At 41.1% G+C, this 26,496-nt stretch overlaps 2 protein-coding genes across 3 annotated transcripts in view; one reads left to right on the top strand and one right to left on the bottom strand.

The window, feature by feature from the left end:
* ankmy2a (ankyrin repeat and MYND domain containing 2a) overlaps nucleotides 1–19,054 on the bottom strand; it is a 41,860-nt gene extending 22,806 nt beyond the window's left edge. Inside the window, exons 1-2 of the mRNA XM_063042297.1 lie at nucleotides 18,875–19,054; nucleotides 13,807–13,871 (exon numbers count right to left, since the gene is read on the bottom strand). Of these exons, the coding sequence (XP_062898367.1) occupies nucleotides 13,807–13,871; nucleotides 18,875–18,941 (132 nt within the window). The 5' untranslated portion in view covers nucleotides 18,942–19,054. The remainder of the gene's footprint in view (nucleotides 1–13,806; nucleotides 13,872–18,874) is intronic.
* Nucleotides 19,055–19,350: 296 nt separating this feature from the next.
* Nucleotides 19,351–26,496, top strand: part of LOC134344265 (eIF5-mimic protein 1) — a 110,328-nt gene continuing 103,182 nt past the window's right edge. For both annotated transcript variants that reach the window (XM_063043766.1, XM_063043767.1), the window contains exon 1: nucleotides 19,351–19,511. The gene's annotated coding sequence lies outside the window, so the exon portion shown is untranslated. The remainder of the gene's footprint in view (nucleotides 19,512–26,496) is intronic.

The following is a 26,496-nucleotide window of genomic DNA, read 5'->3' as shown; positions in this document are numbered from 1 at the left end:
TTTTCCCAGCATAGAAATGTCTATTACTAAAGGGCATGCATTTAAGGCGAGAGGGGCAAAGTTTATATATAGAATCGCACACACACAAAATCAGAATCAGTTTATATACAGGTGTCCTCCGCTTTTCGAACGCTCGCTTTACGAAACCTCACTGTTACGAAAGACCTACATTAGTACCCTATTTTCGCTTTCAGAAGGTGTTTTCACTGTTACAAAAAAGAAATTCAGCGCGCGATAAAAGGCAGCGCGCGCCCCGAGCAGCCGCTCTCCCCCAGATTCGGAACAGCATTCTGCCGGCATTGCTTAAACACATGCCTGTGAGGAGCTGTTTGCAAGATGAGTTCTATGGTATCAGAAAAGCCTGAAAGAGCTCGTAAGGGTGTTAAACTTAGTGTAAAACTAGACATAATTAAGCGTTTCGATCATGGTGAACGAAGTAAGGACAAAGTGAGTTTGGCTTGTGGAAGTTGACGAAGATGATGTTGAAGAGGTTTTGGCATCCCATGACCAAGAACTGATAGATAAGGAGCTGATACAATTGCATGAGGAAAGGATAACAATCGAAACCGAATGAGTAGTGATAAAGTACGATTTTAATTTTGAAAGAGTACGTCGGTTTAGGGGATATTTGCAGGATGGTTTGAGTGCTTACAAAGAACTGTATGATAGAAAAACGCGTGAGGCTCAGCAGTCAAGCAAGCCTTCCACATTAGCCACAGCAGACGACAAACCTCGACCTTCGACATCGAGGCGGGCAGAGAAAGGAGAAGATGAGCTGCCTGCTCTAATGGAAACAGACAACGATGAGATGACACCCCAGTGTCCCAACACCCCAACCCCCAGGCCACAGACAGGTACCAATTCGCAGAGAATGCGGTGGCTGCCGGGAGACACACAGCATATCTTTAAGAAAAAAGCCGAAATAAACATGCTAATTAATTACATGCCGGGTAGCACCTAATTAATTAGCTTGTTTATTTTGGCTTTTTTCTTAAAGATGTGCTGGGTGTGTCCCGGCCACTGCTGTACCCCTGCATTCTTCGCAGCAATGTATCGGGTTGCTGCCCGGAGGGTGGGCGCCACTGCACCACCCCAACCTCCGACTCAGCCCAACACACCATCATCAGTGTGCTCTGCGCTGTCTTCCCAATTCTGGTAAGTGATACTACACTGTACATACATTATTTCTACTTTTTAATCGGCTGTGTATTCTTACTGATTTGGCAGCTTCATAGCTTAAAGGTTACTGGAGAGCGCTTGGGCCATGTTTTTGCCGACAGCACTTGTGTGAGATTTTCACTATGGAGAACAGTTCAGGCAATGATTGTGGAAAAGTATTTCTACTTTATATAAGCTGTGTATTTATCATATCATTCCTGCTTTTACTATATGTTACTGTTATTTTAGGTTTTATGTGTTATTTGGCATGATTTGGTAGGTTACTTTTGGGTCTGTGAATGCTCACAAATTTTTCCCATATAAATTAATGGTAATTGCTTCTTCGCTTTACGACATTCCAGCTTACGAACCGTTTCATAGGAATGCTCTACCTTCGGACGGCGGGGGAAACCTGTATACGTACACATAATAAAGGTGATAGTAACGTGAAATTTGTTTTGCAGCAGACGTACAGTGCAGTAGCATGAAAATTACTATAAATTATACATAGAGTGCGCAAAAACAATGAGGTAACATTTGTGGGCCATTCAGAAATCTGATGGCAGTAGGGATGAACCTGCTTCTGAATCATTGGGAGAGAACTGACAGACTCCTGTACCTCTTCCCTGATGGCAGTGAGGGAAGGCACATGCTGTACGTTGAGGGTCCTTGATAATGCATGCTGCCTTCCTGAAAATGTTCTCAATGCTAGGGAGGGTTGTGCTCATGATGGAGCTGGCTAAGTTTACAACCCACTACAGCCTCTCATGATCAGTATGAGCTCCATTCATATGGGCTGTGACGCAGCTAATCGGAATACTCTCCATTATACATCTCTAGAAATATGCAAGTCTTTGGCGATATCCAAAACTCCTCAAATTCCCACTGAATCTGCTCATCCCTTCCATTGCTGATCCCTCAATAAGGACTGGAGCGTGTACTCTGACTTTCCTTTCCGGAAGTCCGCAATGAATTCCTTGCAGCACACACAAAATGCTGGAGGAACTCGGCAAGCCAGGCAGCATCTATGGAAAAGAGTAAACAGTTGACATTTCAGGCCGAGACCCTTCAGCAGCATCTTCAGATTTTCTCTTATGTGTAAATAAATTCCTCGGTCTTTTTGTCACTGAATGCAAGGCTGTTATTGTGACTGCACTCAAGCAGCCAATCTATCAATCCTGTAAGCCTCCTCATTGCCATCTGAGATTTTGCCAACTGTGGCATCATCTGTGAAATTATAGATGGTGCTTGAGCTCAGCCGAGAGCGCAGAGTGAGTAAAGCAATGGGTTAAGTACACATCCAGGAGGGGCGCCTGTACTGATGTCATCACTAATCAGTACTGATTCTGCTCTCCCAATGACAAAGTTAAGGATCCAGTTGGAGAAGGAGGAGCAGGTTTAGAAGCTTAGTGATTAATGCTGAGGGGATGATGGTAATGAATGCCGACCCATATTCAATGAACAGCAGCCTGATATGTTCTGTTGTTGTCCAGTTGCTCCAAATCACAGTGGAGAACCAGTGAGTGTGTTCAATTACACCTGTTGCTCCTGTAGGGGGAGTGCGGCAGGTTCATGTGCCTGCACAGTCATGAATTAATTCTAGTCATAACCAGCCTCTCAAAACACTTCATTACAGGGGATGTGAATGCTATCGGTCGATAGCCACCCTGCTTTTCTTGGCCACCAGCATAACTACTGCCTTTTTTGAAGCAGCTGGTAACCTCAGACCGCAGCAGAAAGACTTTGAAGATGTCTTTGAACACACTTCAGCCAGTCGGTAGGTGTCTTAAACAGGCTGCCAGGGGAAGTGGTGGAAGCAGATACAGTCCTAGAGGCTGTAAATTCAGCATCAGTGCAGATATTACAGTAGCACAGTGGTTAATGTGACACTATTATTGCTCGGGGCATTGGAGTTCGGAGTCTCTGCACATCCTCCTTGCAGAATGCATGGGTTTTCTCAGGGTCCTCTAGTTTCCTTCCACCGTCCACAGATAAACTGGGTAGTTAACTGGTCATTGTAAATTGTCGTGTGATTAGATCAGGGTTAAATCGGGGTAGTTGGGCAGTGTGACTCGAAGGGCCGATTCCACCCCACATCTTGAGATAAAACAAATATTGTGAGCTAAAGGGACTATTCCTGTGCTTACTATTCGCTGTTTTAAACACCCCATAGCTTCCCATGGCAGGCACTCTCGTCCACGGGACTAGTTCTTTACAGCAAACTGCAACCCCACCCCTATGCATGCCACACATCACTATTCAGTATCTAGCGAAGATCTGCCTACGTGTGATCCAAGGTAGCCTTGAAATCCGCACTGGGGAAAAGAAAACAAGATGGAAGATAATATCCTTGACATACAAAAATTTTAACGACAAGAAACATTTCTAAAATCTTGTAGACTTTTAAAAAAAAAATTGCATTTTTAATAGAGGGAAGAAGTCCTATGTACAATGAATTGTACAATGTAAAATAGCCATGTTTACATTAAAATCTGTTGAAGCTCCACTCATTGATAGCTGAAAAGAAAATGCACTTTAGATACTATGCAGCTAAACTGAACATCGAACACTGAAACAAAACTATATCAAACTCACTCCCAAATGTCAAAAACACGTGGATCAGACTGTCATTCGGAACCTTTTGTTGATTTGCCTGGATTTGACAAGTGATGTAAGTAGAGTGGACAAACCCAGACAAGTGGAGTTCTACCCTTCACTCTCTCATCTTGTTCTTGTGAATTTCCCCAAAGACAATTTTAAAATTGAAAAAATGCAAAAAAATAATCAACTCAAAAGCATTTCCAAAAATTTTACTGTTAAACAACTTTTTGTTTGAGATCATTGTGGACCAGAACTCTTGGCTATGGGAACACCTAAGAGTATACTGGATGGTGCCTTTGAGGTTTATCATAACAATGTTTAAAAGACATTTGAATAAGTAAGTACAGTGCATGGATAGGAAAGCCAGTGGGATAATGGGCCAAAAAAAAAGGAAGCTGGGACTAGCTCAAGTTGGCACCTTGGTAAGCATGGCAAGTTGACCCAATGAACTCGAGTGTACTCTTTTCCATAGATGCTGCCCAGCCTGCTGAGTTCTTCCAGCACTTTGTGTGTGTTGCTTGGGTTTCCAGCACCTGCAGATTTTCTCGTTTCCAATGGACTTTGTTTCCTTGTAGCATTAATTTATGACAATATATTCACATTGTGTCCCATCTTCACTGTATTTGTAGTCTATCCAATTCACAGCACAGTATTAAATTTTACTTTATTTATGTAGGGATACACGTGGAACAGGCCCTTCTGGCCTACCGAGCCGTGCAGCCCAGCAACCGACTGATTAACTCCAGACTAATCACAGGGGAATTCACAATGATCAATTAACCTACTAACAGGTACGCCATCGTACTCTGGAAGGAAACTGGAGCACCCGGAGGAAACCCACACGCACGTGGGAAGGAACTTACAGAGGACGCCGGAATTGAACTCTGAACTTCAATGCCCTGAGCTGTAATAGTGCCTCGCTGTCAGCTACGGCATGGAAGCATGGTGGCTAGCGCAATCACTTTACATTGTCGGCAATCATTAATTGGGGTTCGATCATCATCTGTGAGGAGTTTAAGTGACTGTGTGGGTTTCTTCTGGGTAGTCAGGTTCTTTCCACATCCTGAAGACATACAGTTAAGGTTAGGGTCGGCGTGCTCTGGGCATGTTCTCATTGGAAGCCTGTGGGCTGCCATCAGCACAATCCTCAAAGCGTTGGCCATGATACAAAAAGATGCACGTCATTGTACCTTGCAGTATTTCGATGCATATATGAGAAATAAAGATAATCTTTAATCGTTTTTGTCTCTTTTCAGGTTTAAAATTATGCAGATGTCTAGTGAATGTTAAGCAAGAGAATCTACAGCCAATTTGGGGTGTTTCATAACAGTGTTCTGAATAGATCCTCTGAGCTTAAAGCTGTGGTGCCTTATCCTACAACCAGCAGAAATGATTTTATCACCTTCAATTCCTTTCAGAATTCTAAAAATCTCAGCCCTATCCTTCAATAACCTACAGAATAAAAGGCTATTTTTAGTGCAGTTTGATTGGTTCCCCACACTGTGAACCAGACTACATTCAAATCTGCAACTCTTCACCCATCACTTGAATGTTTGCTGACTTAATTAATTCTTTGTTAATAACCTTGATATTAAAATTCTCATTTTCAAATTCCTCCAATGTTTAATCTCTTCCACCATTCAAGCATCTGAGATGTCCACATTCAATTTTAGTCCACTGGACTTAAACTGGCCTACCATTAGTGGTGATGCCTTCACTATAAAAAAACCCTCAATTCTGAAATTTACACACACACACACCCCCCTCCACAACATTCCTTCTCCCCAAAAATGTCATCCTTAAGAGCCATTTCCTTGATCAAGCTTTTGGCTTCCTGCTTTAATTATTTTTGGCCTGGGAACACACTGATATTTTTCAGTTGCAGTATCTTACCTATCAACTACATTAAGGAGTTTGTATAAATGGATCCATTGTCAAAATATGTCATGTTTGCTATACAAGATCCTTTGACATAATAACCTTGTGGGTGATTTGATGAGACAAAGAGAGGCAGACATTAAATAGCATATATGCATCAAGTTAAAAAAAAGCATTTCCCCTTTGATGCAAGCAATCATTATTGAGGGGGGAGAGAGGGAGTCTCTCTCTCTCTCTCTCACACACACACACACACACTCTACTAGCTAGGCAACTGGATTTAAAATTATTAGTTAACAAATATCCTTTAAAAAATTTCAAAAAGAAAACATAAGTAATTTGTCTCTCTGGCAAACTGAAACAGAGCTGCAGTATCCAAATTGTAACAAAAACAACTTCCAACTAAACTTCAGAATCTAAATTAAGAACTTCAGTTGATTTAGAAGTCTGAATCAGAACATTTTGTGGTCAAGACAGCTGAGAACATGGCAAGTAATCATGTTAAATTGTCTCTAAACCAAGTTATTGAGAAATCCAGACCTCTGAAGAATGTTTGTTCAAAGTGGAAATGAAAAAGCTTACTGAGGCCGAGTTAGTTTACTGAAATTTCCAGCACCATTCACATTGCAGGAATTGCACAGAGTACTTTTAACCATTAAAAAAAAATCACATTAACAACCAAAAAAAAAAGACAAGTTTCCATGTGCTTGTCTGGTTAAGAATGTCATCCACCAAACACAAGAAATTCCGCAGATGCTGGAAATCTTAGCAGGTTGCAATGAAGGGTCTCAATCTGAAATGCCCACTGTTTATTTCCCTCCATAGATGCTGCCTGACCTGCTGAGTTCTTCCAGCATTGTGTGTGTTGCTCAAGATTATCCTAAACTTCCGGCTTGTACAATATGCACAGCCAAATTAAAAGAAACCAAGAAACCACATTAACAGTTCTGTCCTGTTCCATGGGTGAGCCAAATTCAAAGATTCAAAGTGCATTTATTGTCAACGAACGCATAAATTATACAACCTTGCTTAACAGGCAGTTGCAAAGCATGAAACCCGAAAGAACCCAATTAAAAAGACCAAACCCCAGTGCCCACAGAAAAAAACATGATAAAAAACAAATCACGCAAACAATAGAAACGAGGAACAGCATTCCGAACCAAATTGAGTCCTGAGATTCAAATCCCCGGAGCAGCCCGAGTAGGCCCAAAACCTGAGTGGTCAGTTCATCATATTAGCGGGGCAAGTCACCTTACAGTTTGCAGACATGGAGCACAGCAGCTGAGGGCAGTCTCACAACCTCACGCGTCCTGGAGAGAGGAGCCCCAGACTATTCAGAGCGACATTTAAATTGTTCAAACCTTGTACTAGGATGACCCAGCCCCGTTGCAGCAAATCGCTTTGATCCTAGATTTCATTGTCGAAGAAGCTATTCTCAAAATCGGCTTGGAGTGATTCAGCCTTCCCCGACTCTTAACACCCTGCCTTTCCAGACTATCTGGGCCAGCATTTAGATCGTCCAAACAGCATATCGTACTTCCATAAGGACCCGGGCATCCCTGCAGCGAAGTACCACCCAGCGATTCACTTCGGATCTGGATTTTGCTGTCAAAGAAGCCGTTCTCAACTGCACCAAATTGACCGGACACTTAGAGTGATCCATCCTCACACCCGGGTAGGCTGGACAGGCATTGGAACTCCTCCAACTCTTCTTCTCTCCTCCAAACAGAGCATTGAGATAGTCCAAATTAAAACAATAACACTGTATTTTGCACTGTATTCTGTTACCTTACAGAGGAAGTGCAGTGCAGGTATAGTACATGCAAGGTGTAGTCTCACAATAAGGCAGATCGAAAGATTGAGTCCAGATTATTTTACCACTGAGAAGATGGGCTTGATCTGTACCATCTTGTTACAGCAGGATAGAAACTGCCTTGAGCCAGAGGGTATATGCTTTCAGCCTTTTGTATCTTCTTCTCGATAGGAGGGGGTGAAGAGAGAATGTCCAGGTTAGTGGTTTATTTGATTATGCTAGATGCCTTACTGAAGCGGTGAGAAGTGCAGACAAAGTCCATGGAGACGATGATGTGCTGGGTTATGTCCACAATTCTTTGCAACTTCGTGTGATCACAGGCTGAGCAGTTATCATACCAAGCATCAAGATATGGTGCTTTCTATGGTGCGCCGATAAAAAATTGGTGAGGGTCAAAGGGGTCGTGCCAAATTTGTTTTAACCTCCTGAGGAAGTAGAAGTGCTGGGGACCTCTTTTTAAAATTTAGAGATACAGTGCAGAACAGGCCTTTCCGGTTAATCGAGCCGCGCTGCCCCGTAACCCACCTACTTAACACTAGTCTCATCACAGAACAATTTACAATGACCAATTAACCTACTAACCGGTACGTCCTTGGATTGTGGTAGGAAACTGGAGTACCCCGGCGAAACGCATGTGGTCACGGGTTGAACGTAAAGACTCACGACAGATGGCACTGGAATTGAACGCCAAACTCCAATGCCCCGAGCTGTAATAGTGTTGTGCTAACCACTACACTACCATGATGTGGCATCAACGTGGTTTGATTAGAGCAGGCTAAGGTGAGGAACTAGAAAGCTGGAAGTCTCATCCCTCTTGGCCTCAGCACCATTGATGTAAACAGGAGTCTGGACAAAATCGTCAATGTAAAAGAAAGCACCACAAAGTTCATCAGTAAACAGCATAACACATTAACAAGGGAGAGATTAGGTCAGGAGATTAATAGTTTATTTGAAGAGATGGGCTTTTATCAAGAAGATAAATTTGACAACACGAGTGCAATTTTGTGGTCATTCTCATTTAGTAAAGTACTCAGGAATTTACTGGGTTTGTTATATGTGTAACAAGGACAAATACAAGTACGTTACGGGCTTAATAAAATTATGAATGAATTGGACAGGGTGGCTATAGAATATTTCTATTTGGGGAGGAACCAAACGTCAGCAAGTACATGGAGTGGCAAGATAGCTACTAATAAATGGATGAAGAAACATTCAGAGTAAGCTACAACTGAAATGTTAACTCTGACCATTAACAAGGGAAACTAGAAAGGAAATGAGGAATAGACACATTGAAATACTGGGGCAGATAGATGGAAAGGGAGAGACTGAACGTTAGCAGCACCCTAGATTGAGTAAATTCACTACAAAAAGCACTGGAGGAACTCAGGTCAGGCAGCATCTATAGAGGGAAATGGACAGTCAACACCTCAGACTGAGCCCTTCATGTCTCCAATCAGACTAACTAACCTCTTTCTGTGCTGCCTTTTCAATGCACTTTAATTGCCTATCTTGATATGTTTTCTTGAAAGTACCATTTTTGTTGGCGAGAGCTATTCAATTTTTTATGTTATTAGTGTAAAATCATGTTCAAAGTACTGTAAATGTGGGGGGGAAAAAGCCAGAAAGAACTAACTTGCATTCACAACACATCTCATCACATTCCCAAACATCTGAAAGAAAATTAATCACTTCAGAAGCATAGTCACCGCGCTTAGGTTGTTAAATACAACAATCAACAGCAAGATTTCACAAAAATGTAATAAATTGAAAGAGCAAATAATATATTTTTTGTGGTACAAACGTTTGAAGGTAGATGGTGGCCAGGCAACTTCACAGCTTTGAGTAGCTCAATGAGAGGTTTCAAGTTCACAAAAGAGGAGGCAAAGACTTCAACGAGTCAGAGCAACAACAACCTGATACTCAATGTCAGCAAGACCAAGGAACTGATTGTAGACTTCAGGAAGGGGAAGTCAGGAGCACACACACCTGTCCTCATTGATGGGTCAGCAGTGGAAAGAACGAGCAGCTTTAAGTTCCTGGGTGTCAGCATCTCGGAGCGCCTGTCCTGGGCACAAGAATGCAATCATGAAGGCGGCACACCGGTGACTCTATTTTGTAAGAGATTGAGGAGATTTGGTATATTACCAAAGACTCTCGCAAATTTCTACAGATGTATAGTGGAGAGCATTCTGACCAGTACTCCAATGCACAGGATTCAAAGAAGCTGCAGAGGGTTATAAACTCAGCCAGCTCTATTTCTGGCACAACCCTCTCCATCATTAACATCTTCCCCAGGTGGGGCCTCAAGGCAGCACCATCCATTATCAAGGACTCCCACCATTTGGGACACGCCCCCTTCTCATTACTACCATCAGTGACGTGGGACAAGAGTCTGAAAACCCATACTCAGCAAGATAGGAACAACTTTTTTCTCCTCCACAATCAGATTTCTGAATGGCACACGAACCCATGAACACTTCTCTACTCATTCTGTGGGGTGGCATGGTACCATATCAGTTGCAACACTTTACAGTACCAGCAACCGGAGTTCAATTCCCGCTGACAGTAAGAAGTTTGTACATTCGCCCCATTATCGCATGGGTTCTCCCCCCACTGTCCAAAGATGTACCGATTGGCAGGTTAATTGGTCATTGTAAACTGATTCAGATTCAATTTAGCATCACATTCAAAAGACAACTCCAGTCACATTGCAACATATTCTCAATATATCAAGAAATGTTCCGAGATGAAGAATATTGTTATCAATAAGCCTATCTGACATTGAACTTATCAGGGTTATGCAGCCAGAGAATGAGATATACCTACTGACCAGCTTCTGTTTCAGAGCCTAAAGGAAAAGAATCTGGACCTGCATAACAATGTAAATTTAAAAAAAAATAAAATAAATACAATTTTATACAATAGAAGGGAAATAAAGCTATACAAGAGATTTTATATAATCTATATATGAACAAAGATTAATGTGCAAAAGACAAATTCTGCAGAGACAGACACTGAAAATATTTATTTATTTGGGCACCATGATAGCTTAACAGTTAGCACAATGTGATCACAGCTTGGAGCATCGGAGTTCAGAACTAAAATCCAGCACCGTCTGTAAGGAGTTTGTACATTCTCCCCATGTATGTTTCCTCGCAGAGTCCAAAGACAAACCAGTTAGTAGGTTAATTAGTCATTGTAAATTGCCCTGTGATTAGGCTAGTGTTAAATCGGCCGGTTGTTGGGCGTTTTGGCTTATTGGGCTGGAAGGGCCTATTCCACTCTCTATCTCTAAAATGTGTCGTAGAGTCCTTGAAAGTGAGTGTGTAGGTTGTAGAGTTGAGGGGAATGAAGTTATCTGGTTCAGCAGCCTGATTGTCGTAGGGTAATAACTGTTCTTGAACCTGCCAGTGTGGGACCCAAGGTTCCTGTACCTCCAGCCCGAGGGCAGTAGCAAGAAGAGTGTACGGTCTGGATGGTGGGAGTCCTTGACGATGGTTGCTGCTTTCTTGTTGCAGTGCTCCATGTAGATGTGTTCAACAGTGGAGAGGGCTTTGCCTGGGGTACACTAGGCTATATTCACCACTTTCGATAGACTTTTCCATTTCTGGGTATTAACGTTTCCATATCAGGCCATGATACTCTCCATTTTGCATCTTTGTTTTTTTGAAGTTTTAGATGGCATGCCGAATGTACACAAAGAACGTAGCCACACCGTTATACTTCCTTTATCTGGCACTTAAAGTGCTGATCCCAGGATGAATCCTCTGATATGATAATGCCAAGGAACTTGAAGTTACTGACCTTCTCCACCTCCAATTGTCAAAAACAGAAATGTACAGCAAATCGTGAAGCAGTCAGAAACAGAGTCAATGTTTTAAGTCAAGGGATCTTCACCAGAATGAGAAAAGTGAGAAGGCAAGCATACTTTAAGCTGCAGAGGGGGAAGAATGTAGAGAACACAAGGAATGACTGCAACAGTATGCAGAGCAAAGTCATCAAGGTAACAATTACTTGAAAAACTGCCAGTTGGAAATAAATGACACAGAAACAATTTGAAACACCAATCAAAATAGAAGTATTTATCAGTATTCGTTTGCACCTTTTGTCAGTGTTTGCTTTATTTCGACATTGCTGGATTTCTCGTGTTAGGTATCTCTGCTAGAAAATAGATTCAAATAGGAATGAAAATTAAAACTTATTGGTGAGTTTTATCATGAAAGTGGAATAGAAGATAACAGATGACAGATCATTCCATCATAATTTATGATAAATCTTTGCCATTGAACAAATGCTCTAGGCCTTGCTTCAAATATTCCCTTTAAAAGATCTCTACCTTGAATACTCCCAGCTGCATGTGCCATGTAAACTACTGTAAATAAATTTTCCATTTGTGATAAAATTAACTAAAATCAGCAGCAAGTCTTGTGACCAGAATTTTGTGGGTTGCAGAATACAAGCTTAACTTAGGCTAATGACAGTACTTACTATCCTTTTAGATAAGATACTGAACCAACATCTAAGCCATTGTACTAAGGTTCCCATGTTGCTATTTTGAATAAGATGGAACTGAATCCCACAGAAAGTTGTGGGTGGATTTCATCAGTAATTTTAACAAGTGCCATTTTCATACTTGGCATGGACACAAATGTGATTGGAGAGATTCAGTAAAGAAATTAAACCAGCAGTTACCTTTGATCTTCCAGGATAAATCAAATATAATGATTGATACAGTTAATTAATTAGACTCACAGTTTTAAAAATCAAAGATGCATCAGGAGGGACAAAGCTAACATACACTAATGGTTTTAATAGAAATTGAAGTACCAAAAGGTGGAAGCAAGCATACAGCAAGAAATTGGATTGGTGTTTATAGTAATTTTGTGTTAAAGTCAGCCAGCAGCCTCATAGTTGGACATGCGAATGCAATGTTGGCATTCATTTCTACAGGAATAGAGTATAGGAGCAGGGATGCGATGTTGAGGCTCTGCAAGGCACTTGGAGTACTGTGGGCAGTTTTGGTTTCCTTATTTAAGAAAGGATGTGCTGACGTTGGAGAGGGTACAGAGAAGAGTCACCAGAATGATTCCGGGAACGAGAGGGTTAACATATGAGGAATGTTTGTCCGCTCTTGGACTGTATTCCTTGGAGTTTAGAAGAATAAGGGGGGGACCTCATAGAAACATTTTGAATGTTGAAAGGCATGGACAGAGTGGATGTGGCAAAGTTGTTTCCCATGATGGGGGAGTCTAGTACGAGAGGGCATGACTTAAGGATTGAAGGGCGCCCATTCAGAACAGAGATGTGAAGCAATTTTCTTAGCCAGAGGGTGGTGAATCTATGGAATTTGTTGCCATGGGCGGCAGTAGAGGCCAAGTCGTTGGGTGTATTTAAGGCAGAGATTGATAGGTATCTGAGTAGCCAGGGCATCAAAGGTTATGGTGAGAAGGCGGGGGAGTGGGACTAAATGGGAGAATGGATCAGCTCATGTTAAAATGGTGGAGCAGACTCGATGGGCCGAATGGCCGACTTCTGCTCCTTTGTCTTATGGTCTTATAAATTTGTAGGTATGTGAATTGGAAGAGCGTATTTACTGTGGTGGGCACAGAATAATGTCGTGGGGAGGAGGGAAGAGATGTGGGTGGACAGTAACAGAAGTACATTATTTAAATTTTTAACAGTGTGACTAACACAAAGGAATCAGTGAAGCAACAAATAGCGAGTTTATACATAGAAACATAGGAAATATACTGCAAAGAGATACTAGTGAATGGCAGTAAACTCCAGAGAAATTGATATTATCAGATGATTGATCATAGCAGAGGCTGAAGGAGAAATGCAGTCCTTTGATAACTAATCGGCAATGAACAGAAAGGCACAGAAGTATAACACGAATCAAAAATAGAATGTGCTGGAAATATTCAGCAGTTCAGGATGCATCTGTGGGGAAAAAAAACTGTCAACATCTTAATGTGGAGACCCTTTGTCAATGTTAAACAGTGTTAGATCATTTATTCTGTATCTCTCTTCCCACAATTGTGGTCTGATCTGCTGAGTATTTCTAGCATTTGATGTTTTGTTTTAGATTTCCAGTAAGTAATATTTTTATTGATTTCTGCAGAAAATATGCATGTTAAAATATTACAAAACAAAGCTGAAATAAAATGTACAACGGCATTAGAAAAACATTTAAGTTCTTCTTCAGAGGTTCCATGTTGAGAAATGAAATACAAGAACACCATTATCTGGGGTATGTGGATAGCTCTCCCGAACTCCAAACAAGAGATAAACTTAGAATCACATTTATTATTGGAAGTTGATAAGACAAACTATTAAGACGCTAAATCTAGCCTTACCTGATCCAAACAGTTGACACGGACATTTTTACTACCCAGCAACCTTCCCGCCTCCTGAATGTTTCCTGAATAAAGTTAAAGATTTGTAATTAAATTTCAGTTTTTAATAAATTCAGATGCTTTTGGCCTTTCTGTTTGGCTGTCAGTGACTAGTGATGTTCTGCATGGGTTGGTGTTGGAACCACTACTTTTCACATTATATGTTAATGTTCTGGATGACAGAACGTTTGGCTTTGGAGTGAAGTTTGCAGATGATACCAAGATAGGTGGAGGAGCAGGTAGTGTGAGGGAACGGAGCTTGCATAAGGACTTGGGACAGATTAGTGGAAAGGGCAGAAAAGTGGTAGATGGAATACAGTGCAAGGAAGCATATAGTCGTGCACTTTAGTAAAAGAAATAAAGACATCGGCTACTTTCTAAATGGGGAGTAAATTCAGAAATCAGAGGCGCAAAGGGACTTGGGTGTCCTGGTGCAGAATTCCCTTAACAGTTAACTTGCAAATTGAATCAGTAGGAAGGAAGGCAAATGCAACGTTAGGATTCATTTCAAGAGGATTAGAATAGCAAGGGTGTAATGCTGAGGCTTCATAATAAATTGGCCAGACTACATTTGAAGTACTGAGTAGTAGTTTGGGGGCCCATATCTACGAAAGGATGTGCCTGCATTGGAGATAGTTCAGAGATTTATATGAATGATCCCTTCACTGAAAGAGTTAATGTACGAGGACTTTAATGACTTTGCTGGACTTTAGAAGAATGGTGGGGGGCGGTGGTGAAACTGCATGGCAATCTACAGAACACTGGAAAGCCTAGATAGAGTAAAATGGAGAGAATGTTGCCAATAGTGAGAGAGTCCAGGATCAAAATGCACAGCCTCAGAATATGATGTCTCTATAGAACGGAGATCAGCAGGAATTTCTTTAGCCAGAGGGTGGTGAATCTGTGGAACTCATCACCATATACGGGTGTGGAGGCCAAGTCACTGGGTGTATTTAAAGCTCAGATCAATAGGTTCTTGATTGGCAAGGGCATCAAACGTTACAGGCAGGAGACTTAGTGTGGTTGAGAGGGATGATGAAATAGCAGAGCAGATTCGATACGCCGAGTGGTCCAATTCTGCTCCTATGTGTTATGGTTTCCTATGAAATCACACAAAAATATTATCCTCAGAAAGAGTAAAAGTATGAATTTTATAAATGTGTCTGAAAATCTAATTCACCCCTCACTTCGCGAACATACTCATTCTTGCTTGTTTCTGTTATTGAAGGTTTCCAATTAAATTTACCCAACCAGCCCTGCCAATGAACACAGGATTATCAATAGAAATGTTGACCAGAAAAGTTTACAGATGTAAAAATTTGATTAGTTTCATTCAACAAGGTTCATTTATTCTGTAGAGAATTTATGATTACATCAATAAGAACAGAAGTGTCCAATTGTAAAATGCTTAATTCAGGGCAGTAATAAGCACAATATGACTGATGTTTAAGCCTCCTCAATGCATGGACTTAAAACAGTTCATGATGGTGGCTCACCAACCTTCCCAAATGCAACTTGTGATGTAATCAATGTAGGCTTCTAGTAAAAGTAACTCACCAGTGTTCCATGAATCAATAATGGAAAAACATCCTAATTGTTTCTCACTCAAGTTGACTAACACTACGCTCTGTAAAACTGAGAGAGCATTCCAGAACTAAAGTTCTACCTAGAAGTCCAATGTAGCAACAAGCAATACTTGCCCTTCTGCAGTCATATTGCTTGCTGAGAAAACTCAAAAGCTGGCCATAGTTCATCGTGATGGAAAATGGGAAAAACTGAAGTCTGCTGGAAGATACAAATAGAATGGTGGCCGGGGGGCGGTAGTGTAGAGGGGAGAGTGGAAATGGAATTCAATTCAAGGTTATGAATTTGATTCGGGACTGGAGAGCAATGCATAGAGGATGACCTTTTCATAAAATCGAAGAATCTCAGAAATTTACAGCACATGGGGCTTGAGCTGGCTAAGAAGAGAAGATAGTTCTTTCCACATCCAAGACTTACAAAGTAATGACAGATATGTTAAGACTATATTTACAGACTAAGCTCTGATGTCAATATAATAAATCCAAGAAAACACATATCCAAATACCACCCTTTGCAACTGGGTCCAAGACTTTCTGACCAACAGACTGCAATCAGTAATGATAAGCAGTAACACCTTCTCCCACAATTATCCTCAACACTGGTGACCCACAAGGCTGCATCCTCAATCCTCTGCTGTGCCCCCAATACACTCAGGACTGCACAGACAGATTCTGCTCTCACCCCCTCCAAAAGTTTGCAGATGACAGCACCGTAGTGGGCCGAATCTCAAATAACAATGAGTTGGAGTACAGGAAGGAGACAGAGAGCTTAGTTAAATGGTGTAACAATGTCAGCAAAATCAAAGCGTTGGTCATTGACTTCATAAAGGGGGTGGGGGGCATTGCACACATACCTGCTTATATCAGCAACGCTGAGGTTCGAAAGTTCTAGGACTGAACATCACCAATAGCCTGTTCACATCTGACCACGCAGATGCTATGGTCAGGAAAGCTTCTATCACATGGTTATAAGAATAATGAATTGTTCGCTAGTACAGCAAGGTGGACTCTTGACCTCACAATCTACCTTGTTATCTACCTGCACTGCAACACTTTATTCTGCATACTGTAATTTCCCCTTGCACTGTGTAATGAATTGATCTGTGTGAACAGCATGCAAGACAAATTTTTTTGCTGTACCTCAGTACCCGTGACAATAATAAGCCAACTGCAATATTTATTTCGAATTCTTCTCACGACTACTGCTTCTGCATTCAATTTATTTACAGACATAGCACGGAATAGGCCCCTCGAACCACGGCACCCTCACAACCCGATTTAACCCTAGCCTAATCACAGGCCAATTTACAATGGCCAATTAACCTACTAACCAGAATGTCTTTGGACTGTGGGAGGAAACCATGGCACCCAGAGAAAACCCATGTAATTCACAGGGAGAACGTACAAACCTCTTGCAGATGATGTTGGAATTGAATTCTTGGTTTTGATCTCGATACATGGTAGCATACTTGGAGGTATAAAAAGTTATCTTGCTTGGAAATGAAGGGAGATTTAATGTGGATAGGAAGACCTCCAAAACAGAGGGGAAAATAACAAGGAAGCATAGACTTAAGGTCATTGGGAGGATTTCTTACAGGACATTAAAGAAGAATTTTGACCATGAGCTTATCAGAAGTGGTTGAGGCAGGTTCTATGTTGTCGTTTAAAGTTAAATTGGATAGATATATGGACAGGAATGGAATGGAGGGTTATGGGCTGAGTACAGGTTGGTGGGACTAGGATTGGGTAAGAGTTCGGCACAGACTAGAAGGGCCGAGATGGCCTGTTTCCATGCTGTAATTGTTATATGGTTATTGAATAGTCGTGAATGGCCTACCCCTGCCTCTATTCCTTATGAATTAGTGGAGATGAGAATCTCCCCACCTGACATAGATGAGAATCTGGAACCCAGAACCTGAAATGGGAGCGGAGGCGAAAACCCTCTTTCTAATTGAATACTACCTGTCTGAATATTCAAATGTAATAGAACAGTACAGTTCTGAGATGCTTCAAAGAAGCCAGAATAAGGTTGGGGGAAAGAGAAGGAATTCAAGCTGGAAGATGATAGGTGAAGTCAGGTGGGTGGGATAAAGAAAGAAATTGGGAGGTGATAGGTGGAAAAGATAAGGGGCTGAAAAAGGAGAAAGGACAATGGGAGAAAGGGAAAGCGGGGTACCAGAAAGAGGTAATAAGCAGGTGAGGGAAAAATAGAGGTAAGAGGAAAGCCAGCATAGTGAATGGAGGAGAGAAGGTGGAGGGACAGGAGAAATTACCAGAAGATGAAGAAATTGGTGTTCATGCCATCAAACAGACAGAATATTAGGTGTTGCTCCTCCAATCTGAGAGAGTGCCTCGTAGTGGCAGGAGAGAAGGTCATGGACCAACGTGCCACAATAGCAATGGAGAGTGGAATTACAATTGTTGGCCCTTCCCCTTTCTCAGTTTTTCTATTTCACATTCTGACTCCCCTCTTCATCAATACTTTAGTAAAAAAATTCCTGATGACTGTGATGTACCATCTAGATACACGAGAGCATGGCAATGGCAACAGAAACTTCCTTTTTAAAGCAACGAATATATAGCAGGAGGACCTACAGAATAAATGAAACATAACCTTAGGAACATGGGTAAATAAGGAAATAGGCCATTCGACCCCTCACTGCTGCACTGTTCAGTAAATTCACAGCTGACTTTTTAAACCCCATTGTCACCATGATGCTCTAATCCCTCAACCGTAGATTCCTTTAAAATTCAAAAATCGGATGTTCTCATCTTCAACATTCTGAATCACCACTGCTCTATGAACTAGAGAAATCCCAATAAGTTTCTTCTCATCGCAGTCGTAAATGATGAAACCCTTATTTTGACATCAAACCCTGGCTCTAGACTCCCCAACAAGAGGGAACATCATCCGCCATATACAGCTTGTCAACTTCAAGAGCTGCTTCATCCACAGCGTAAAGGCCCAATCTGTTTAATCTTCCTTTACGATGCCATCACCATCACCACCCCACCCTCACTTCACCGGGAATTCATCCCGCGAAACTTGCTCGGTAACCTAGTAAACCTGTCCACGAAACATCAGCTGTTACACGTGCTGCGCATCTCTGAATAGAAAGTGTTAAAATATTCCATTTTCTACATTCAAACCGTGTGCCCGTTTATGATAATTTACCATTTAACGATTTTTAAATGTGAAGTTATTAAAATATTTATGTAAACAAGACATGTTCAAACGTAAACATGCGGTTTTCACTGATCCATCCTGTTGGGCCTCATTGCGTTTTAATTTAAAAGTGAGTTGCCGCGCCCCACTTTAATTACTGCCCTAATTATTATAGGATTTACACACAAATCCGTGAATCAGTTTCTGCTTTCCACCACAACTCTCGAATCATTTTATTTAATTTTGGAAAGTGAGGGCCGCTGTTAAGTTCCATGATTACCTTCAGATATGACTTGCAACAATTCAGTCTCCTCCTCTGTCAGATCTCCTTTCTTGAGAGGAGCCATAATTCACTCCAACAACCAATTTTTATTTCCTTTAAAGCAGTTCAAGCACATTCGCCACCACCTCTAAAACGAGACAGCCAAATAGCCGGCAGTAGCGACGCTGTAACACACGCCGGCGCCTCGACTCGATACTCCAATTGTATCTAACTCATAGCTTCCTGGCATTGGGAGATAGAGGGGTGTGTGACAATCTTAAAAATCACTAAAGCACAATTCTATTAACATGTATAACTTTGGCATGAGTTATCTATTTGCATATAGTAGTAAAGTATATACTGTTTTCCATTAATATGAAGAGTGAAGATATGATTTTGTTTTGAGTCACTCATTTTTTTATCTTGTTCCCTACTACTTCGGGTCGATGGTAGCGCCAGCGACGCGCCAGTCGGCTCTCTCTGCGCATGTGCAGGTTGCCAGCGGATTGCTCGGACGTGGGGCTGAATTGTTGGGAGTTCTTGGGGACGGTTTGAGCAGCCGGTTGAGAACGCGGAGCCGACTGAGGAACAATAGGTTCGAACGCCCGCCTAGTCGCCCGGTGAATTCAAAGCAGAAGAATCGGAACAATTCGAGGTGGGTTAAGTATGGGCAGGGAGGAAGAGGGAACGCGCTCTGCTGTGCTGTATACATGTGTATGTACTTTTAGAGAAAAGGGCAACTCGCAATCACGACGAGTAATTTCATAACCCACCAAATCCAGACAGCGAAAGCTCCGCACACTTTTGTATTGCGTGAAAGATGCACGATGAGGAGACAGGAATGTGCGGTTTCTTGAAAAAAAACGAGCTGTGGCTTGGACACATTACGAATTGCTGGTTAAATTTTATCGAGCTACGCAAATGTTTTTGAAAGAAAGCTGGACTTGTAATAGTGTGTCTTCTATCATTAATCTAGTTTTGACAGATTACGTTAACATTGACAGGTCAGCAGATTACACATACATTTATTTTAATGTTTATTAATAGATTATAATCTTAAAGATGTTGCTGTACCTTGGAAATGATCCATGGATAATCCCGTGTCTCATATTAGGTGATTAACATATTCTGTATATTAATCCATTCTGTAATTTTCAACCAATGAATTAATGTGTTTAACGATAGTACTGTGCAAGCGATTTTGGCGGAATGTCAAGTGTGGGATTGGAGCTGGTGGGCGAGTGGATCAGCGCGGTTAGCAGATTAATTCAAGTACATTTATTAAAAATAAACGCTTATGCCCTTGACTTGAAATGTTCTGTGTACTTAGTCTGGTTACGGTGTGTAGTTGCTAGTTTCGATGACGCCCGACAACAAACTCGATACGTTTGTGATTGAATTATTGTTGTTCTGAAATGTGATGGCTCCCATTCTCCACCCTGCAAGTTGGGCTTGCTGTGCCACTTCAAGGAGATGACTGATTTCATCTTATTTCCGCCCCCCCCCCATGCAAATATATATACCGTGCCATCCAGTTTGGGGAATGTATTGATCTCTACGTGTGGGAGAGGGAGAGGGGGAGGGGAGGTAGGCGGGTACGGAATCAGATTGATCAGAACAATGTGTGATTAACTAAGTGTATGACTGCAATTCAAACAAAATGTATGTAGCACATATATATATATAACGAAATGAAGAATGTAATCCTAATAATGCACACGTTTAAGATGCTTGCCATAATTTGATTATTTAGAATGAATATCATAATTAGAAGGATTTTCCTTTTTTAAAAAAAGCTTGTATCACTAGGATTGTGTGGTGATGATCTAGTTTATGTGCTGGTAAAATGTTTTAAGTTTCCTCATGTAACAGGTAAGTTTAAATTCATTCCCAATCATTATGATTTTGCTTGGACAAGACAAGAATACCAGACTGCAGATTGTCAACATAATGGTGTGATGTCAACAACAGTGAATTTTCAAACCTTATGGGTGGACCTGGAAGTTGAGAAGCAGGAAGTTTTCTGATATGAAGTTGGAATTGTTCATGTTAGTGACTGCTGTTATAACAGGAAGCAAACTGATCATACAGTTCAGTAAAAACAAAATTCTGTAGTTCCGCTACCGCGTTTGAATTTTACTTAATGCCAAAAATAATGCAAAGGCCTGTTTTGATTCAATTGAAGAATCAACAACTTATTTATCTCCATTGGTTATTGTTGGACATCATGGATCAATTCATTATAAAATGTATTCCAATATATTTGTTGCACATTAACTTGGATATTTCAATTATATTAGTCTTATGAATCAGCATTTAGAAACGATAGGAGAAGTAAATTTAATTTGTGCTGAGAATTTAGCAGTAGTAGTGAAATCACTTGAGATGAGTATTGTGACCTAAGGGGTTAGGGAGGATTCTCTTAAGGAGGACGCCTGTGCATGACTTTGTTTAATGTGGAGAGGTTGATGCATGGACATCCACCACACTGTCCTTGACAGGTGGGTTCAGAGCCCAGTGGCATGGAATACAAGATGACTGGGGACATTCCTTTCACTGCCTTCACTGCAGTTGTGATTTGTCATCATCTTCCACCAGCTGCACCACTGAGGTCTTGGTTGGATCACTCTTTGTCTGAAACTTCACTTCTTGACTTTACTATGATGGGTGCCCGTACCAGGAGCTAAGTGCCAGATGGCATTGCTCTTGGGATCTCAGGAGCTCATAAACCTCTCCACTAGGACAAGGTGACAATCCTCAGGGAAGAATGCAGTCGGAATTGGAAGTATTGAAATGTAACTTCAAATTTATAATTAGATGACAGGTGAAAGTATTGATTTTTGAATTTGCAAATTGCAGTGGGAAGAGAAAGATATCCTCACTTTTGAAGTTCTTGGAAAGTTTGAGAGCAATGCATTGTGAACCTTCCATCATTGGAAGGAGAAATATGATGTGTGGAGGTGTGATTAAACCAGGGCCAGAGACAGGAATGTGTAGATGTGCGAGAAACGTGAAAGTAAAAGTTTGGAAATGGGAATGCAGGAGAGAACAATTTGGACAAGTAGAGATCTACTCAGTCTTCCTTTTTCAGGAGTGTGTGAGAAAGTAACTGGAATATTGTTCCACAATTTATTTTTGAGGTTAAATTCAAGGCCTGTGGATGATGAGGGGCATTGATCGTGTGGATAGCCAGAGGCTTTTTCCCAGGGCTGAAATGGCTAACACAAGGGGGCATAGTTTTAAGGTGGTTGGAAGTGGGTACAGGAGGGATGTCAGGGGCTGTGGATGTTGTTCCCTTATTCAAGAAAGGGAGTAGGGATAGCTGAGGAAATTATAGACCAGTGAGACTTACTTTAGTGGTTGGTAAGTTGATGGAGAAGATCCTGAGAGTCAGGATTTATGAATGTTTGGAGAGGCATAATATGATTAGGAATAGTCAGTATGGCTTTGTCAAAGGCAGGTCGTGCCTTACAAGCCTGATTGAACTTTTTGAGGATGTGACGAAACACATTGATGAAGGTAGAGTCGTAGATGTAGTGTACATGGATTTTAGCAAGGCATTTGATAAGGTACACCGTGCAAAGCTTATTGAGAAAGTAAGGAAGCATGGGATCCAAGGGGACATTGCTTTGTGGATCCAGAACTGGCTTGCCCACAGAAGGCAAAGAGTAGTTGTAGATATTCTGCATGGAGGTCGGTCACCAGTGGAGTGCCTCAGGGATCTTCTGGGACCCATACTCTTTGTGATTTTTTTAAATGACCTGAATGAGGAAGTGGAGGGATGAGTTAGTAAATTCGCTGATGACACAAAGGTTGGGGTGTTGTGGATAGTGAGGAGTGCTGTCAGAGGTTACAGCGAGACATTGATAGGATGCAAAACTGGGCTGAGAAGTCGCAGATGGAGTTCAATCCAGATAAGTGTGAGGTGGTTCATTTTGGTAGGTCAAATGTGATGGCAGAATACAGCATTAATGGCAAGTCTCTTGGCAGTGTGGAGGATCTTGGGGTCCGAGTCCATAGGACTCCCAAAGCTGCTATGCAGGTTGACTCTGTGGTTAAGAAGGCATACAGTGCATTGGCCTTCATCAATCATGGGATTGAGTTTAAGAGCCAAGAGGTAATGTTGCAGCTATATAGGACCCTGGACAGACCCCACAGTACCACTTGGAGTACTGTGCTCAATTCTGGTCACCTCACTACAGGAAGGACGTGGAAACCATGGAAAGGGTGCAGAGGAGATTTACAAGGATGTTGCCTGAATTGGGGAGTATGCCTTATGAGAATAGTTTGAGTGAACTCGGCCTTTTCTCCTTGGAGCGACAGAGGATGAAAGGTGACCTGATAGAGGTGTACAAGATAATGAGAGGCATTGATCATGTGGATAGTCAGAGGCTTTTTCCCAGGGCTGAAATGGCTTGCACGAGAGGGCATAGTTTTAAGGTGCTTGGAAGTAGGTACAGAGGAGATGTCGGGGTAAGTTTTTTTTAACGCAGTGAGTGGTGAGTGCGTGGAACGGGCTGCCGGCGGCGGTGGGGGAGGCAGAAGTGATAGGGTCTTTTAAGAGACTCCTGGATGGATACATGGAGCTTAGAAAAATAGAGGGCTATGGGTAAAGCCTAGGTAGTTCTAAGGTACGGACAGGTTTGGCACAGTTTTGTGGGCCGAAGGGTTTGTATTGTGTTGTAGGTTTTCTATGTTTCTATGTCTATGAATAAAACTGAGGAAATAAGCACATTGCGAGACTTTAAAAGTTCAATGGCTATATGCATTATTTGAGCTAATAAACAGGAAAGACTGCAAGGCCCTGTATGCTACATAGCTGCTTGCAAGCATAATGGGAATAAGAATTAATAATCAAGTGAGAAGGACCAGCTTGAGTTCCAGAAATTAAAAACATCACTGGAAGTACACAGAAAGTCAGTTTGAGTTCCACATTGTTGATCTTTGTCACTGTCTATGCGTGAATAATTGAGGAAAGTAGAATTTTACTTGATTGAGATTCTTCTCATCCTGAGGAGTCACTTGTATTTAGCCCCAAGTTCATGCTCATTTATGACTACTAGGGTGAGATTTTTTTAAATTTCAAAATATACTTTATTCAAAAATAAATATATACAATAAACCATTCAATAACTTTTCATCCTTTACATACGTTTCCATTATAGTCAGTACATATCCGTATTTATGGCCACCCATGTGGCACTCCAGTAGTTCAGCTTACCATATCATTGTCGAGAGGTAACCACTAGGGTGAGATGCTAAAACGAAGGTGAGGTCTGTGTGGAAACAACAAATAATTAGCTTTAGTTTTTACAAAGTAGAATCATTTTGAGTACCTTTTTAGGTTATAAGGATTTTGTTCTGGGGAAGTGTGAAGACAAAGATTTCTGCACTCCACCAATCACCTTGGAACACTTGCAACTCCCTTTGTCCCCTCTCTGCTGGACATTTGCCTCTCCACTTTCAGCCCTGATGCAGGATTTCAACCCAAACATTGATAACTTCTTTGTTCACTCTCTCCCCCCCACCGATGCTGGTTGATCTGCTGAGTTGTTTCAGCAGATTCTGTGTTACTCTGGATCTGAAGTTCCTGTGCAAATGATTACTATTGTATTTCATAATGATTTCATTTGTAGCAAGTAAAAAAGCTCTGTAGGAAACAGCATACTATAAGTGTAGTACTGAATGAATGCTATCGTGCTGGATACTTTGATGGTACCTCTGTCTGTTTTCTCCATAGAATATAAAATAATGCATTGAAGAATTGGGGAACTACCCAATGTCCTGCTTTATTCCTGAATCACCCTAGCAGTATCTGCTCATTATCAGTTTTGATATTTGTAAGCGTTATCTCTGTGCAAATTGATTGCCCTGTTTCCTACAGTGCTGCAGTCACTAAACTTCAAAAATATTTAATAGGTTGTAAAATGATTTCTTGGAAGATTCCAGGGAAGTGAAAAGACTATATCAATACATATTTTTCTTATAAATAGCGAATAATTTCTTCAGTATTATTTCATTTTTCACATAATGTGTAATGTTCAGGTTGAGAAGATTCAGATCAGATTTTTCATGCGCTGGTGTCTATATATAAATAACTAAATGCTGCTGTATATAAATAGTAAATAGGAAAATGGAGGAACTATATACGAGAAGGAGCATAATTATTTTACAAAAGTACTGGCCAATCAATTTCTCATGCTTTCAAACTTACAACAGCAGTTGGAGCATTCCTTGAAATAGAACAAATTTAATAAAAACTAGTCACAGGATTATTGACAAGAATTAACTCAATTGATTTGAACTTGTCAGCACTTGAATATCCACCAGTTGGAGGAAACCAATGTGAGCTGATTGATATCAGCAACATGAAGCAAGAAGGGAAAGTATATAATCATCATGGATTCCTGGGGGTACATATTTTATATATAATATTCCACTCTCAAATATTTTTGGAACACTAGATGTGATTAACAGTGATTCAGGGGCTTGACATTTTATACATTTTCATATATGAAAGGTACATTTAAACATTATATGGGGAAAAATGCATCACCAATCAGCAGAGGATTTGTGTGTCTTTGCTTTTAGCTTCAACCAGATAATAGTGATGATAATGAGCCTCAGATTACTAAATGGCATCACCGTTGTATAAATAGACTGAAGGAAGTTTATCAGTTCTGGTTGGGGGTAGGTATACAGTTGTGATTATTTTCACATGTGATCCAAGACACTGCAAACCACTGAATAAATTGCAACATTGTCTGTGTCAATGCTACTCAAACAATAGTTGACACCACTTTTTTTTGTTGTGAAATTCATGATGCATACAACAATATAAATTCATACTATTGAGTTCAAATCATAAAATAAGTATTATTCATTATTACAATTTGTCCCTTGTTTGACAATTACCTACAAACATTTTAACAATTAAAGAAATCCCCAGAACAATAATATAACTTTGACAGATTTAGTTTCAGGTGATTTAAGCAGATCTGCTTAGTGCAAATGGTGACTGAAAACCAAAGTCATACCTTTAATGGAACTACTTACAGTAATTATGAAATTAGGTGTAATTATTTCTGGAAGAATATAGAATTTGAATTTACTGTAAGGCTATTGGGCCAGACAACATCCCAGGCCGAGTTCTGGAAGAGTGCACACCAGCTCACTTGACATTTTCAACACTTCATTCACAAAGGCTGCTGTCTCCACTTGCTCCAAATCGGCCATTATTTCCTCTGAACCAAAGAACTCTTCTCCGTCAGAATAAATGACAGTTGTCCAGTGGCACTGAAGCCGGTCGTTATGAAGTACTTTGAATGGCTGATAATGGCACACATCAAGAACTCTATTCTTGCCACACTGGACACTCACTAGTATGCTTGCAGACAGAACTGCTCTACAACAGATGCCATAGCATCTTGCATCTGTCATGCACTTGGCCCAGACATACCTAGAAAACAAGGAAATTCATGTAAGAATGCTGTTTCTGGATTTCAGTTTGGTATTCAACAGGATTGTCCCACAGACCTTGGTGAACAAACTCCTACTCCTCATTCTGCACCTACGGTAACTCCACCAGGGCCTGTGCTCTAGGTTTCTGTGCTCACCACAGCGTGTCTCCTCGTCACGGC

Source organism: Mobula hypostoma, chromosome 3 (genome assembly GCF_963921235.1).
Source record: "Mobula hypostoma chromosome 3, sMobHyp1.1, whole genome shotgun sequence".
Classification (NCBI taxonomy): Eukaryota; Metazoa; Chordata; class Chondrichthyes; order Myliobatiformes; family Myliobatidae; genus Mobula; species Mobula hypostoma.
This window is presented reverse-complemented; position numbering and strand designations above follow the sequence as displayed.